This window comes from Phyllostomus discolor, chromosome 10 (genome assembly GCF_004126475.2).
Source record: "Phyllostomus discolor isolate MPI-MPIP mPhyDis1 chromosome 10, mPhyDis1.pri.v3, whole genome shotgun sequence".
Classification (NCBI taxonomy): Eukaryota; Metazoa; Chordata; class Mammalia; order Chiroptera; family Phyllostomidae; genus Phyllostomus; species Phyllostomus discolor.
In genome coordinates this window covers 46,189,622-46,202,216 of record NC_040912.2, presented here as the reverse complement: position 1 = coordinate 46,202,216, position 12,595 = coordinate 46,189,622, and the positions used below count along the sequence as shown (strand labels likewise).

The 12,595-nt window shown below is 37.1% G+C and overlaps 1 protein-coding gene across 4 annotated transcripts in view; it reads left to right on the top strand.

Moving 5' to 3' along the window:
- The first annotated feature begins 3,794 nt into the window (after window positions 1-3,794).
- Window positions 3,795-12,595, top strand: part of ORC5 (origin recognition complex subunit 5) — a 96,323-nt gene continuing 87,522 nt past the window's right edge. The window contains exons 1-3 of one of the 4 annotated variants that reach the window (XM_028525630.2): window positions 3,795-3,973; window positions 8,078-8,170; window positions 11,085-11,285. In XM_028525630.2, the coding sequence (XP_028381431.1) occupies window positions 3,902-3,973; window positions 8,078-8,170; window positions 11,085-11,285 (366 nt within the window). In that variant the 5' untranslated portion in view covers window positions 3,795-3,901. Of the gene's footprint in view, window positions 3,974-6,313; window positions 6,347-8,077; window positions 8,171-11,084; window positions 11,286-12,595 lie in introns of those variants that run through there. The other 3 variants (XM_036010735.1, XM_036010733.1, XM_036010734.1) reach the window with 3 other exon arrangements.

Below are 12,595 nucleotides of genomic sequence, written 5' to 3'. Positions count from 1 at the left end.
AAGTCTGATAAGTAGAAAGCCTAGTGAAATAATCATTAGGTCAGAGTCACTTAAGAAATCAGACACAGTGAGCTAAGGAGCAGGGTTCATTAGCAGGGAATAAGAGGGAAAAGTGGAGCCAACCAAGGGAGGTTAGGATTCGCTTGGTTGTTCTTAGGGCAGGGTTTTTAAGCGCAAAAACCCGCCAAGGGTAACTGGTTGGGGTGTCAGAGTCTGATTGGCTAGAGCTGGTTGCTGGGTTTCATTTCTGCTGATCATTGTTCTTGATACATGTTGTCATGCTCAAGTTAAAGCTGCATCCTGTTATGCCAGGTAGGCCGACCCCAGACCCTAATCTTAGCTGGGCATCTGTTTGTCCTGGGCAGGGTCAGCAGGCAGTTTTCCAGGAAGGCATTTTCCCAGGCTACAGTTTCCCACAGTACAGTTTTCTTGCCTGGTGATTTTCCATTCCTCCTAGGCCTACCTAGGTCTGTCAACAATCTATTTATGACTGTAGGTGTTCATGACTTTTCCTTTAACTAAAACTTGAATTTTAGTACAGTAAGGCAAAACAATATCTATTATACATGCAGAAGATTTCAGTGAGCTTTTAACTAGTATTTCTTAAAAACACATTCTTTCTATGGAAAATAATTTATAGTACTGGAACACCAAACACTATTTCATCTACTACTACATTTGTTAAAGGATTATTTGAATAACAAACACATTCTCTGTGGGTTATCTAAACCAGCACTGGCTCAACTCCCATGTGGTGATGACTTCTGTTAATTCCTTTTCTAGGATACTGTTTGTAGCTCCAGATCTTATTTTTACTCAACTTCTCTACTTGGTTATCCTGAAGAAACTTCAAATTTAATATAACAAACTCACTTTGGTCATAAAGATAAAACTAAGTCAATAAATGTTCTCATTCTTTATTTTTTATTTAATTACTGACAAATGTAAAATCACCTAAGTCAGACCTAAACACTATTCTCAGTGACTCACCCCTCAATCTCATATATGCAGCTACTAAGTCTATGAAATGTATTTCTAAATTTCTTGAGATTGAGCCTTTTCTCAGTATCATATAGTGAAAAGGTTAAGGGCTTTGGCATCCACCAGACCTAAGTTCAAGTATACAGCAACTGTGAGACTTTGGATAAATTATTTAACCTTGGCTAGTTTGTCCACTTGGTGAACAACAACAATATCTCTATTATAACATTGTTAAAGCTTAAATGGGATAATATACATATCACAGTGCTTGCCACATTATGTTTAATAAACCTTCATTGTCATTCCCTCTCACCCCTGTCCTTATTGCTTTAGTTTAAGCCATTATGATTTATAAATTAAACATCACAATAGTCTTTTTAACAAGTCAAACTGATTCCACTTTCCAAGCTGTAGCCAAAGGGATCTTTCTACAAGTCAAGTCTCATCATTTGCCTCTCTGCCTAAAATTCATTGGCTCCCTGTGACTTCCTTAAGATACCATCTTTTAGCATGACATAAATTGTCCCCAACCTGACACCCTGCCATGCAGTTTTTTTTAGTCTCTGGTATGAAATTGCCAATTTGCCACTTTTTGTCTTTTTCTTTCCTTTTTGTTCTTTTCCTTAGAATGCCTTTGGTGGTCTCACAGGTGAACAGTTTTTCTTTCTTTATTTTATATATTTTATTTTTTTCTTTCTATTGTATTTATTGGGATGAATAAATTAACAAAATTACATGGGTTTCAGGTGCAAAATTCTACAACACATTATCTGACTGAATTGTGTGCTCACCAGCGCAAGTCAAGTCTCTGTCAATTATCATTTATCCCCTCCATACCCCTCACAATCACCATACTGGTGTCTACATGAACCCTTCTTTTGATTTAGTTTCCGGGTTCCCTCCTTTGGGAAACTTTGCTAAATCTATCCTGACAATGCTCTCACCTATAAGTGGAATCTAATCAACAAAACAAACAAGCAAGCAAAATATAACCAGAGACACTGAAATAAAGAACAAACTGATAGTAACCAGAGGGGAGAGGGACAGGTATAATAGGGGAAAGAAGGGGGTCAGCAAGGAATGAGTATAAAGGACCCCATGGACAAAGAAAACTCAGGGGTGGGGTGGGTAGGATTGAGTGTGGAAGGTACGGCTGGGTGCAGCAGAGGAGAGTGGTGGGGGGAAGATGGGCACAACTGTAGTTGAACAACAATGAAAAAAAAAGCATTTCCTCTTAGGTCAACAATCATTTACTGACTTGTATGCACTAGGCACTACAGTATATGCTGAAATGGAGCTGTGAAGAATACATGGTTGCCTGCTCTAATAAAGCATCTGGAGAGGGAGACCAACACTTAGATAATTATTTAGTTATACTTTTGTTGAATACTATATAGTTTATAAAAACATGTAACAGTCTTAAGATGGTGGGGCTAGTTTCCCTTAGGAAGAGCTATTGAAAGAATGACAGTCCCATTTTATCCTTTGTAATTCTCTCTTAAAGTACTTAGGCAACTGCATTTAAGTTATTGCTTTAAAAAATATGATTTTGATTAGCTAATAAGTCCTAGGAGCTTATGATTATCAAAAGATCCTTTGGACCATCACAATTGCAAAAATCTTATCATGATGTCCACAATTTAAATCTAGGTGTACCAGACACTAAGTATATAATCTTTTACTTCTGGAAATAACAGCTATTAGTATTATTATCATATTTTTTTAAATCCTCACCTGAGGATATATTAATTGATTTTAGAGAAAGAAGGTGGAGGGAGGGTAGAAGAGAGAAAGATATTTATGTGTGGGAGAAAAAACATTTATTGGATGCTTTCGGCGCCCCAAAGGGACCAACCCACAACCCAGGTATGTCTTCACCAGAATCCAACCCACGACCTTTTATTATGGGAGGACCCTCCAACCAACCAAGCCACATTGGCCAGGGTATCCTGTTTTATAGATAATGAAGTTGAGATTCAAGATGAATAGTTCAGTGATTCTTCTAAGGCCTCTGTTCAGAAGTCATTGAGTGGCCCCAATCCAGGGGTTTCAGGGCCCCAAGTCCTCTTTCACCACACATTTCTGTCTTGTTCTTTATCTTTTTATTTCCAGAATCTTCCAGTGTGTGGCTTCTAGCAGGTGTCCCATGAATAAATAAATACACAAAGAGGCCTTAAGCTGAAGGTAGCATTATTTCCACTTCTGCCACGCCTTAACCGATGTACATTAGATCTCCCTCCCTTTGGGTATAGGAACTTCAAGGCTTGCATGAAGGCTAGAAATTCCAAGTTGTTTGTTCAACCAATCAAACATTTTTGTATTTTCTTGGCCCTCAATGACACTAATTTCCCACCCCCTCCTCAGGTTAAAAATAATAATAATAAAACAAAATCCTGAGTCTGGCTTCCCTACTTCTTTAAGGAGGCGAAGTCCCTGAACGGCAGCGGGCCTCCGCTCCACGACCACCTTCCATTCCTCAGTGGAGCTCCATGTCTAAAGCTCCTAGGTACTCAAAGCTTCTAAATTTGAGGCCTCAAGCAGGGAAAATCGAAGCCACGGTTTTGCGGACCTCCTTACACAACCTCCTTAGCTCTTTCTAGCCCCAACTCCGTTCGCGGATCCCTGCGTCCTTTCGGCCTTTGTGGCAAAGGACAAGAAGGGAGATGTCCATCCGGAGTCAGCAACCTCAGCAAATGTGTCCCTCAGCGCAGAACACACAGATACTTCGTTCCCTTGGAAACTAAGGCGGGGCAAAGGTACTCGTGCGCGCTGACGTGAAGCTGACGCACGGCCACGCTAGTCCCACCCATAACCCCTCCGGTCTGGTTTCCGGCGGGAGCAGTTAACGTGAAGTGGAGGTAGAGGTACTGCTAATTTCGGGAGATTAGCTGTCCGCGGGCGCTCCCTGGGAGCCTCCAGAATGCCTCACTTCGAAAACGTGGTGCTTTGTCGCGAGTCGCAAGTGTCCACGTTGCGGTCCCTATTTGGAGAGGTATTATGGTCAAACTATTTTTTCTCTTCCAAATCCTGGGGGCAAACGTTTCTGTGGTCTTGCGTTGTTTACTTGTTTATTTATTTACTTTTGGTGTGTGGATTGAGGGGCAGTAAATCATCTTTTGCGTTGAGATAGAGAGTGTTGTACACCCACCTCACTCTTCCATCCAAAGTAACTTGTGTTAGTCCCTTTAAAAGAAAACTGCACCGGAAGGACCGGCCTGCTCTACGTTGGCTTAGTATGTTGGCTCAGGGCATGTTCCTTTACACACACCGCACTTTTGAGATGGTGTTAGCTCACAGTAGCCAATAGTAGTTGTTTCTTATCTTTCCCCAACTGAATAGGATTTTATACAACAGGAGTGTTTGAAGAATGTTACTTATTCAAATATAAGTTCGCACATTTCAGTATGAACCATACAGTTGGTGTAAGTCAAATATGGATAGAAAGGTGGTGGTTTTCACAAGTCAGGGCTAAAGCAGTGCTTCATGTTTAAAACTTCATCGGCTTTTCCAGAATTGTAAGATCCCTGAATAGATCTAGTCCATACTTCTAGACTAGCACCTCAGGTGCTATCCGAGAGAAGAGGTTAAGTATCTTCTCTGGATGGACACAGTAGGGGAGTCTTATTCGTAGGCAGGACGTAGCATTCACGAATTCAAAACTTAATCTGTTTTTTATTATAATCTCACCTGGGGAGGGGGCTTTTGATTATATGCATTATTTATTTATTTTAAAATATTTTTAGTTGTTATAGCTGTCCCAGTTTTTCCTCCTTTGCCCTCCTCTCCCCAGCACCACCCCCTAGTCAATCCCCATAACTGTCCATGTCCATGGGTCATTCCTACATGTTCTTTGACTAGTCCCTTCCCCTTCTTTCACCATTATCCCCCTCCCCTCTCTTCTCTGGCCACTATCAGTCTGTTCCATGTTTCCATGCCTCTAGTTCTATTTTGCTGGTTAGTTTATTTTGTTCATTAGATTCCTTTTATAAGTGAGATCACACGGTATTTGTCTGTCACCGACTAGCTTATTCCACTTAGCATAACAGTCTCCAGTTCCATCCATGCTGTTGCAAAAGGTAGGAGTTCTTTCTTTTTGCTGCATAGTATTCCATTGTGTAAATGTACCATAAATTTTTTTAATCCATTTATCTACTAATGGGCACTTAGGCTGTTTGCATCATTTGGATATTGTAAATAGTGCTGCTATGAACAGTGGGGTGCTTTGAGTTCTTTTGACTTGGTGATTCAAAATTCTTAGGATATAATCCCAGCAGTGGAATTGCTGGGTCAAAATGGAGTTCCGTTTTTAAGTTTTTCAGGAAATTCCATACGGTTTTCCAAAATGGCTGCAACAGTCTGTATTCCCACCAGCAGTTCACTAGGGTTCCCTTTTCTCCACATCCTTGCCGGCACTTGTTTGTTGATTTATTAATGATGGCCATTCTGACAGGTGTGAGGTGTTATCTCATTGTGGTTTTAATTTGCATCTCTCTGATGGCTAGTAATACTGAGCATGTTTTCATATGTCTGTGGGCCATCTGTATGTCCTGTTTGGAGAAGTGTCTGTTCAGGTCCTTTGCCCATTTTTGAATTGGATTTGTTTTCCTGTTGTTGAGTTGTATGAGTTCTTTATATATTTTGGAGATTAAACCTTTGTCTGATGTATCATTGACAAATATGTTCTCCCATATGGTCGGTTCCCTTTTCATTTTGAAGATGGTTTCTTTCACTGTGTTTTTTAATTTGATATAGACCCATTTGTTAATTTTCCTCTTTATTTCTCTTACCCTAGCCTTGTCAATAAATGGAGTTTGGAGAACTGGACTGGTACATGGAAAAAAAACGAAACTAGACCACCAACTTATACCATACACATTATTATTTTTTTCCTTTGTATTTCTTTTTTTTTTAAATTCACACCATCTTTATATGCACATTATTTAGACATGGAATTACTCAGACTTGGATCTTATCTGTAAGGAGAGAAGTTGGCAATTTAGAGTTACTCTTATCTGCGTCCCCCTCCCATCCCCCATTTTCTGTTTTGCAGTCTTAAATCCTTTAAATACTTTCATCACACTGGTAATGTTGGATAGCAGTCTGAGGTGGCCTATGAAGTATTAGGGGAAAAGTACCACTCCTCTTAAGGGGCACATTAGTTAGGGAAGTAAGAGGACAATGACTGCATCCTCAGTATTTTAGTCATAACACTTTCAGTTACAGTTAGCTATATTATCACTGAAATGTTTTCTTAGTTATTCTCTATGCATTCCTTCTCTGGAATTGTTAAACCTAGATCACCCCAACCAGAAATGCTCCTCCTGAAAGAGAATATTGACAAATAGAGATGAGCCGTATCACCATGGTATGGACCACAGAAAGTGTTTTAACCTGTACTCTTACTGCAGATCATGTTTAACAATGTTAATACCACTTTTCTGCAAGGTGCTTTGCATGTGGGACATACAAAAAACTAGTTCACACTTTTAAGCAAATTTATTTATTTGTTCAACAACTAATACTCACTGAGCACCTTCTCTGTGTCAGGCACTGGGTCAGATCCTGGCTTATTACAGTTTATATTAGGGGGGTCTATGAAGGTAAAAGGTTAAATAACAATGCAAGAGTTCAGTTTAATTTGAGGGAACAATAGGAAAGATGTTATGAGGTGGGATATTATTAAGCACCAAATAATGGATGCAGACAAGTGTGGCAGAATTCCAGAAAAGGAGAGTTTTAGTGTAGCTTGAAAAAATTGGCTAAAGGATGTCTTGAATTTTTCTTTAAAGGTAAAATACAGTATTTGTATAGCAGAGATGCTCAGCAAGCATGTGGTTAACTCTTGGGGCAGAATTTTTGAGCCAGTTAATTTACAAGGTTGTTATATACATTTTCAAAAGGGATCAGTGTGTTAAAACACACATTTTTAGTTTATTTAGAAAAGTTTTTCCCATATAAATTTCATTTTCAATTTGTCTTACAAAAGGAAATGTATAACTTAGTGGCTAGAATATAATAAATGTTTATAACTTATTGTAGTGGTAGATGATGATCATAGATCTCTACTTTCTCATGAAAATTGAATCCTCCAATTTTCTTGTAATTATTTTTAAAATGTGTGTCTTCTCACTAGACTATGAACTTCTCCAAAGTAGTTTTGGCTTTAATTGATATTTATATTGCTCAGTGCATCATTGTTTTCAGTATTTAATAAGTGTCTAATAAATGTTTGTTGTATGACTAAAACATTTGTAATAACTACTTTTTGCTAGTCAGCTAACAATGTTCTGCAGGAAAATCTTGGAAGTAGGTCTTTTGAAATATATGCTTTGTAGATTTTACTGTGTTTTATTTGGTGAAATGACATTTAGGCTGAAGTAAATTTAATGTGCATACCTCAAAAGTATCCTGTAAGTTTTCCTAAGAACAGAGGACTTTTTTTTTAAAGGATTTATTTATTTGTTTGTTTGTTTTTTAGAGAGGGAAGGGAGGGAGAAAGAGAGAGAGAGAAACATCAATGTGCGGTTGCTGGGGGCTGTGGCCTGCAACCCAGGCATGTGCCCTGGCTGGGAATTGAACCTGCGATACTTTGGTTTGCAGCCTGCGCTCAGTCCACTGAGCTGTGCCAGCCAGGGCTAGAACAGAGGACTTTTGAAATCCTACTAGCTATGAGAGCTTTAAAATGTATAATGAAGTTGCAGTTTTTTGTGAGATTATATTCTTTACAAAAGAGTTAAGATAAAAGTGGAGTATGGTCAAAATTATTCTGGAAAAATTTTTTAAATCTTCTTTGAAAATATAAGTTTGTTCATATAAACTTGTACAATAATATAAAAGTATAAACATATAGTATATAATAAATAAACCAAATAAAATTTTTAAGAAATTTTATTGTCTTAGAGAAAGTGCTTAGGCTTGAGTCAAGTAAATTTAAGGTGTGATGACTCCATTATGCTCACTGTTGAAATAATTTGGATTGAATATTTTACTTTATCACATAAAACTTTCTTGTAAGCTAATAAATGTTAATTTTCTGTTTTGTTCAATTTTCAATTAGTTCAATTTTCCAGACTGATAATCTTCTTTTCTCCTCTAGAGACATCATTTCAGCTTTCCCTCAATTTTTATTTATGGACATACTGCCAGTGGAAAGACCTATGTCACACAAACCTTGTTGAAAACTTTAGAGGTAAGAATAACCCCATACTCAGTGTTAATTGATTTTTACTCAGAGTCTTAGAAATGGAAGGGATCTGGGAGAGTATTTAATCCAATTTACTTTTCTATGAAGAAATATTGTATACATAAAACATTTCTGACCAGCTTTTGTTTGAATACCTTCAAAGACAGTAAGCTTCAGAAAGGATTGTTAGATAACTTTAGCCTTGATATTAGAAAGTTATTTTTTATTTCTAATTTTAATTGGCTGATACACTATTTGGAAAAAAACACATGATAAATTCTTCAAAAATATTAAAATCTGTTTTTTTGTTGTTGTTGTATCTAGAATATTGATACTGATGATTCTGAATCTCCATGTACACTAAACTGAATATACCACCTTCACTCTGCCTTTCTTTCCATATTGTCTATCACAGTGTATGGTCTCAATATTCACATAGTTGTTAAAACTTACTATTAACTCCTGCTTCATCCTCTCTCATTAAGTAAGTTGACCCAGTAAATATGTTCTACTCATTCCACATTGTTAATGTCTTAACCTCATGTACCTTCAATCATAGCTATAACTAACTCAGCTTCAGTTACCATTGTTTCTTCCATGTATTTCCGTAATAATCTCTGCAGTGCAATCCATGCTTTGTCTGATATGTAAGACCCTTCATGAGCTGGATTCAGTTTATCTTTCATAATCACTAAGAATTTGGGCTATAGAGTCTGGCAGACTCTTCTTCTGGATTTACTACTTAGTACTTTCCCCATCTGAAAACTAGCACTAATACTGACAACATTTGGAATTGTGAGGATTAAGTGAGTTAATACATGAAAAGTGCTTAGTACAGTACTTAGTATATAGTAAGCACTCAGTAAAGGTTAACTGCTATTATTAATGATTATTGCCATACCCTCTATCATGTTCTAAGCCAAGGGAAGCAAACTTTTTCTTAAGGACCAGATGATAAGTATTTTAGGCTTATGGGCCATATAGTTTATATCATAACTATTCAGCTCTGCCTTAGCATGAAAGCAGTTGTGGACATTATCTATCTGAACAGATGTGGCTGTGTTCTCACACAATTTTATCAAAATAATTGCCCCACAGACCGTGTAGTTTGCTAGCTGCAGTGCTAAGCTCTAGCTCTGAAGGTGCATGTTTATATGGCATACTGCAAGATTGTTAGTTCCTGCTCTCTCTTACTTTCCGACTTTAGCACCTAGTGCTCCCTTTGCTTGGAGTAGCTTCCATGTATTCACTCACTTGGCCTCTATTACCCTGTTGCTTCGCAAATGCATATGTACTTTACTAGGTGTTCTTCTGCTTATGCTCTGGGAAGCTGTTCTTGACTCCCTAAGGTGTGTTAGATTCTCCTCTGTTGTTCAACTTAAGTATTCGGTGCTTAATTCTGTCATAATATATAGCACTTTTAGCTTTTATATTGTATTTGTGTTTTGCTGGCTCAAGACTGTGAGTTTCTTGAGGTTATTCTCAACACCAAGCACAGTGCTTGGCACTTACCAACTTTGAATTTTAGCCTTCGATACCTAAAAACACCTGTGCATTTTAACAAATACCTGGCATTCATTCCAGACTCAGAATCTGAGTGTACAAGGTCCTGGGTCAGGTATTTGCATTTGAGAACCCCTTGTATGAAGTGTCCAAATATATATATACTGAAAAAAGCATGAAAACTGAATAAGGAAGTTACATATTTAAGACATATTTCACTTTTTAACACACAATTTTCACTGCTGTTTAATCATTTAATTAATTACTGCTGTTTCTGGTACAGGTACACAAAGAGACACTTAGAATATGCTGCCATTAAAGGTCATGTACAAGGGCGTAGTCGTACGTAAGACACATTCATAATGGAGTGCTTGCAGCTTCTAGTTTATAAAGGAATGAGGATAAAGGAGTAAATGTTGGTAAAACTGTACCTAAGTAAATGTAATGTAACCTTAGTTATATCATTACTCAAAGAAAGAAAAGCCCCTTTATTGGGTGAGATTTATAGACTATTACTAAAAATAGTTTTAGGTTCCATTATTCATGCCATATGTCATAAGTTATGTTCCTCTGAATTATCAGTACTGCTTTTGTGACTTCATCCTTATAACAGACTGTATTTGTGAGCAAGGCTTTTATTTCCTTGTTACTTCAGAAATTACCTCCATTTGATGGTTTTCTAAACGAAGAGCTAGTTCTCAATCCTCAGAGTTTTTAACTCTTAAAATTATTTTTTTGGTCGAGGTTCATTGATCACTAAGGTTATTATCTTAAAATTATAAATATGAGATTTCTGCTAAGGATTTTAACCTTCAAGTATACATGGGTTTCCTTATATAATTCTTTAGAAGAAGTACAAGTTTGCTTTGAATCCCTGTAGGAAACAAATGGCAAACTTACATAATTGAAATGAATTTAATGAAGGGACTATTTTACAAAGGTTGAATTAATTAATGTTAAGGGAACCAATAAGGGGTAGTAAAGCAGAGATAGTCTTTATCTCCCAGACCTGAGTGAGTCACAGGAAGGAGTTGTTACTGGCCCCCTTTAAGAACAGTAGCCTTCCATTAAGGGCTACCCAGCTGGAGGTGTGGCCTTTAGTAGAAGGGCAAAGCCACTGTCAAACTGTAGGCCCCTGAGGAGTGGGGCTGGGAATCAGGAGAATAAATATTTAACTTTTTTCTCTTACTACTCTCCTTCAGTCCTCTGCTGGTTCTTTCCATTGGCTGAATCCAGTCAGTGTGGGAAAGTAAGACAGTCTGGGTGATACAGTGTATAATGTTCAGACTCCTGGGACACAGCCGGTTGGGAGAGTATGGGGCGTAGGTCTAGAAGAGCCAGTGGGAACTATACAGCAGAGCCAAATTGTATGTGTGTGTTTACTGTTTACATTATTTTTTTTCTATTTTATTTTCAGCTCCCACATGTCTTTGTGAATTGTGTTGAATGCTTTACCTTGAGGCTGCTTTTGGAACAAATTTTAAACAAGCTGAATCATCTTAGTTCTTCAGAGGATGGATGTTTTACTCAAATAACCTGTGACACATTTAATGACTTTGTTCGCTTGTTTAAACAAGTAACCAAAGCTAAAAATCTCAAGGACCAGACTATATATATTGTAAGTATTTAATTTCATTATATCATCTCTTATTTGAAAATTGGTTTGTTTATTAGTTCAATTGCCATATATTTGTTTTGAGTCTTACTATGTACAGTGTACCCTGTAAGGTGCTTTTGGGATACAAAAATGTTTTAGGTGTATTTCTAACCTAAAGTGAGCTTTAGTTTAATAGAAGAGTTATGACACATTAATTGGCATATGACTATATGCAGAATGTGATAAGTGATAACCATAAAATGCAAAATACTGACTTAGGCACATCTAGTACAGTTTCAAGAGGTGATATTTGAGAGAGACCTAAAAGAATGATCAGGGTGTTAATAGGACAAAACTGAAGAATAGGAATTTCAGATGGAGGAATTATATAAGCAAATACATACAGATGGGAGTGGAGGCCAGGGGATATCAAATAGGCTAGTTTTATTGGGTTATAAATATGATGGGATAAAAAGAAGACTAGAATAGTAGGTTGTGGCAGATCATGGAGTGTCTTGAGACTATACTAAAACACTTTATTTTGTTTTCTAGATAGTGAGAGGAGGCAGTGAGAATTTTGGAGCTATAAATATGCTTTAGGAGGAGTACCCTGAAAGCCCATTGGATAAGTGGGTTGGAGGGGATGAAAGACTGAAAGCTAGAAAAGTTATTTTTGAGGCTTTTGTAGCTGTTTACATTAGAGGAGATTTGGGCCTGGACTAGAGTTGGGACAGGAGACAAAGAAAGGAATACATGGAAGAGATAGTAAAGGTCAAACTTATCAGTTCTCTGTGGGGTAGGTTTGTGGGGAAAGATGCATCAACTAATTTTAGGTTGGCTACGTTTGAATTGTAGTTGTTATACCAATGTGAAAATGACCAGCAGATAACTAAAAATATATAATGTGTTTTACATCAGTGAATTTTTTTATAACACTTGAATGTTTTTTAAAAAATGATTCTCTCCGAATTAGAATTGAATTGTATTATGGAATCTATTAAAACACTAAGTTATTAACTAACTGAAGGGACCAAATCTTATTCACTCTTGTATAAAACAGTTTCTTCCAGATTTTAATTTCACTTATTTATTAAACAAATATTTATTGAGCACTTCCTGTGTGTTAAGCACTATTATAGATACTGGAGATAGAACAGGGAACAAAATTTCTGCCCACTTATAGCTTATAGTCTGGTTGAAGAAAATAGGCAATAAGCAAGTTAACAATTAGTATGTCTGTCTGATATATATTAGTAGAGGAAGGGCAAATCCAGTGGATGGGGGAGAGTAGTTATTTTTTTCTAAATAGGGAAGACAGAAAAGATCTGAAA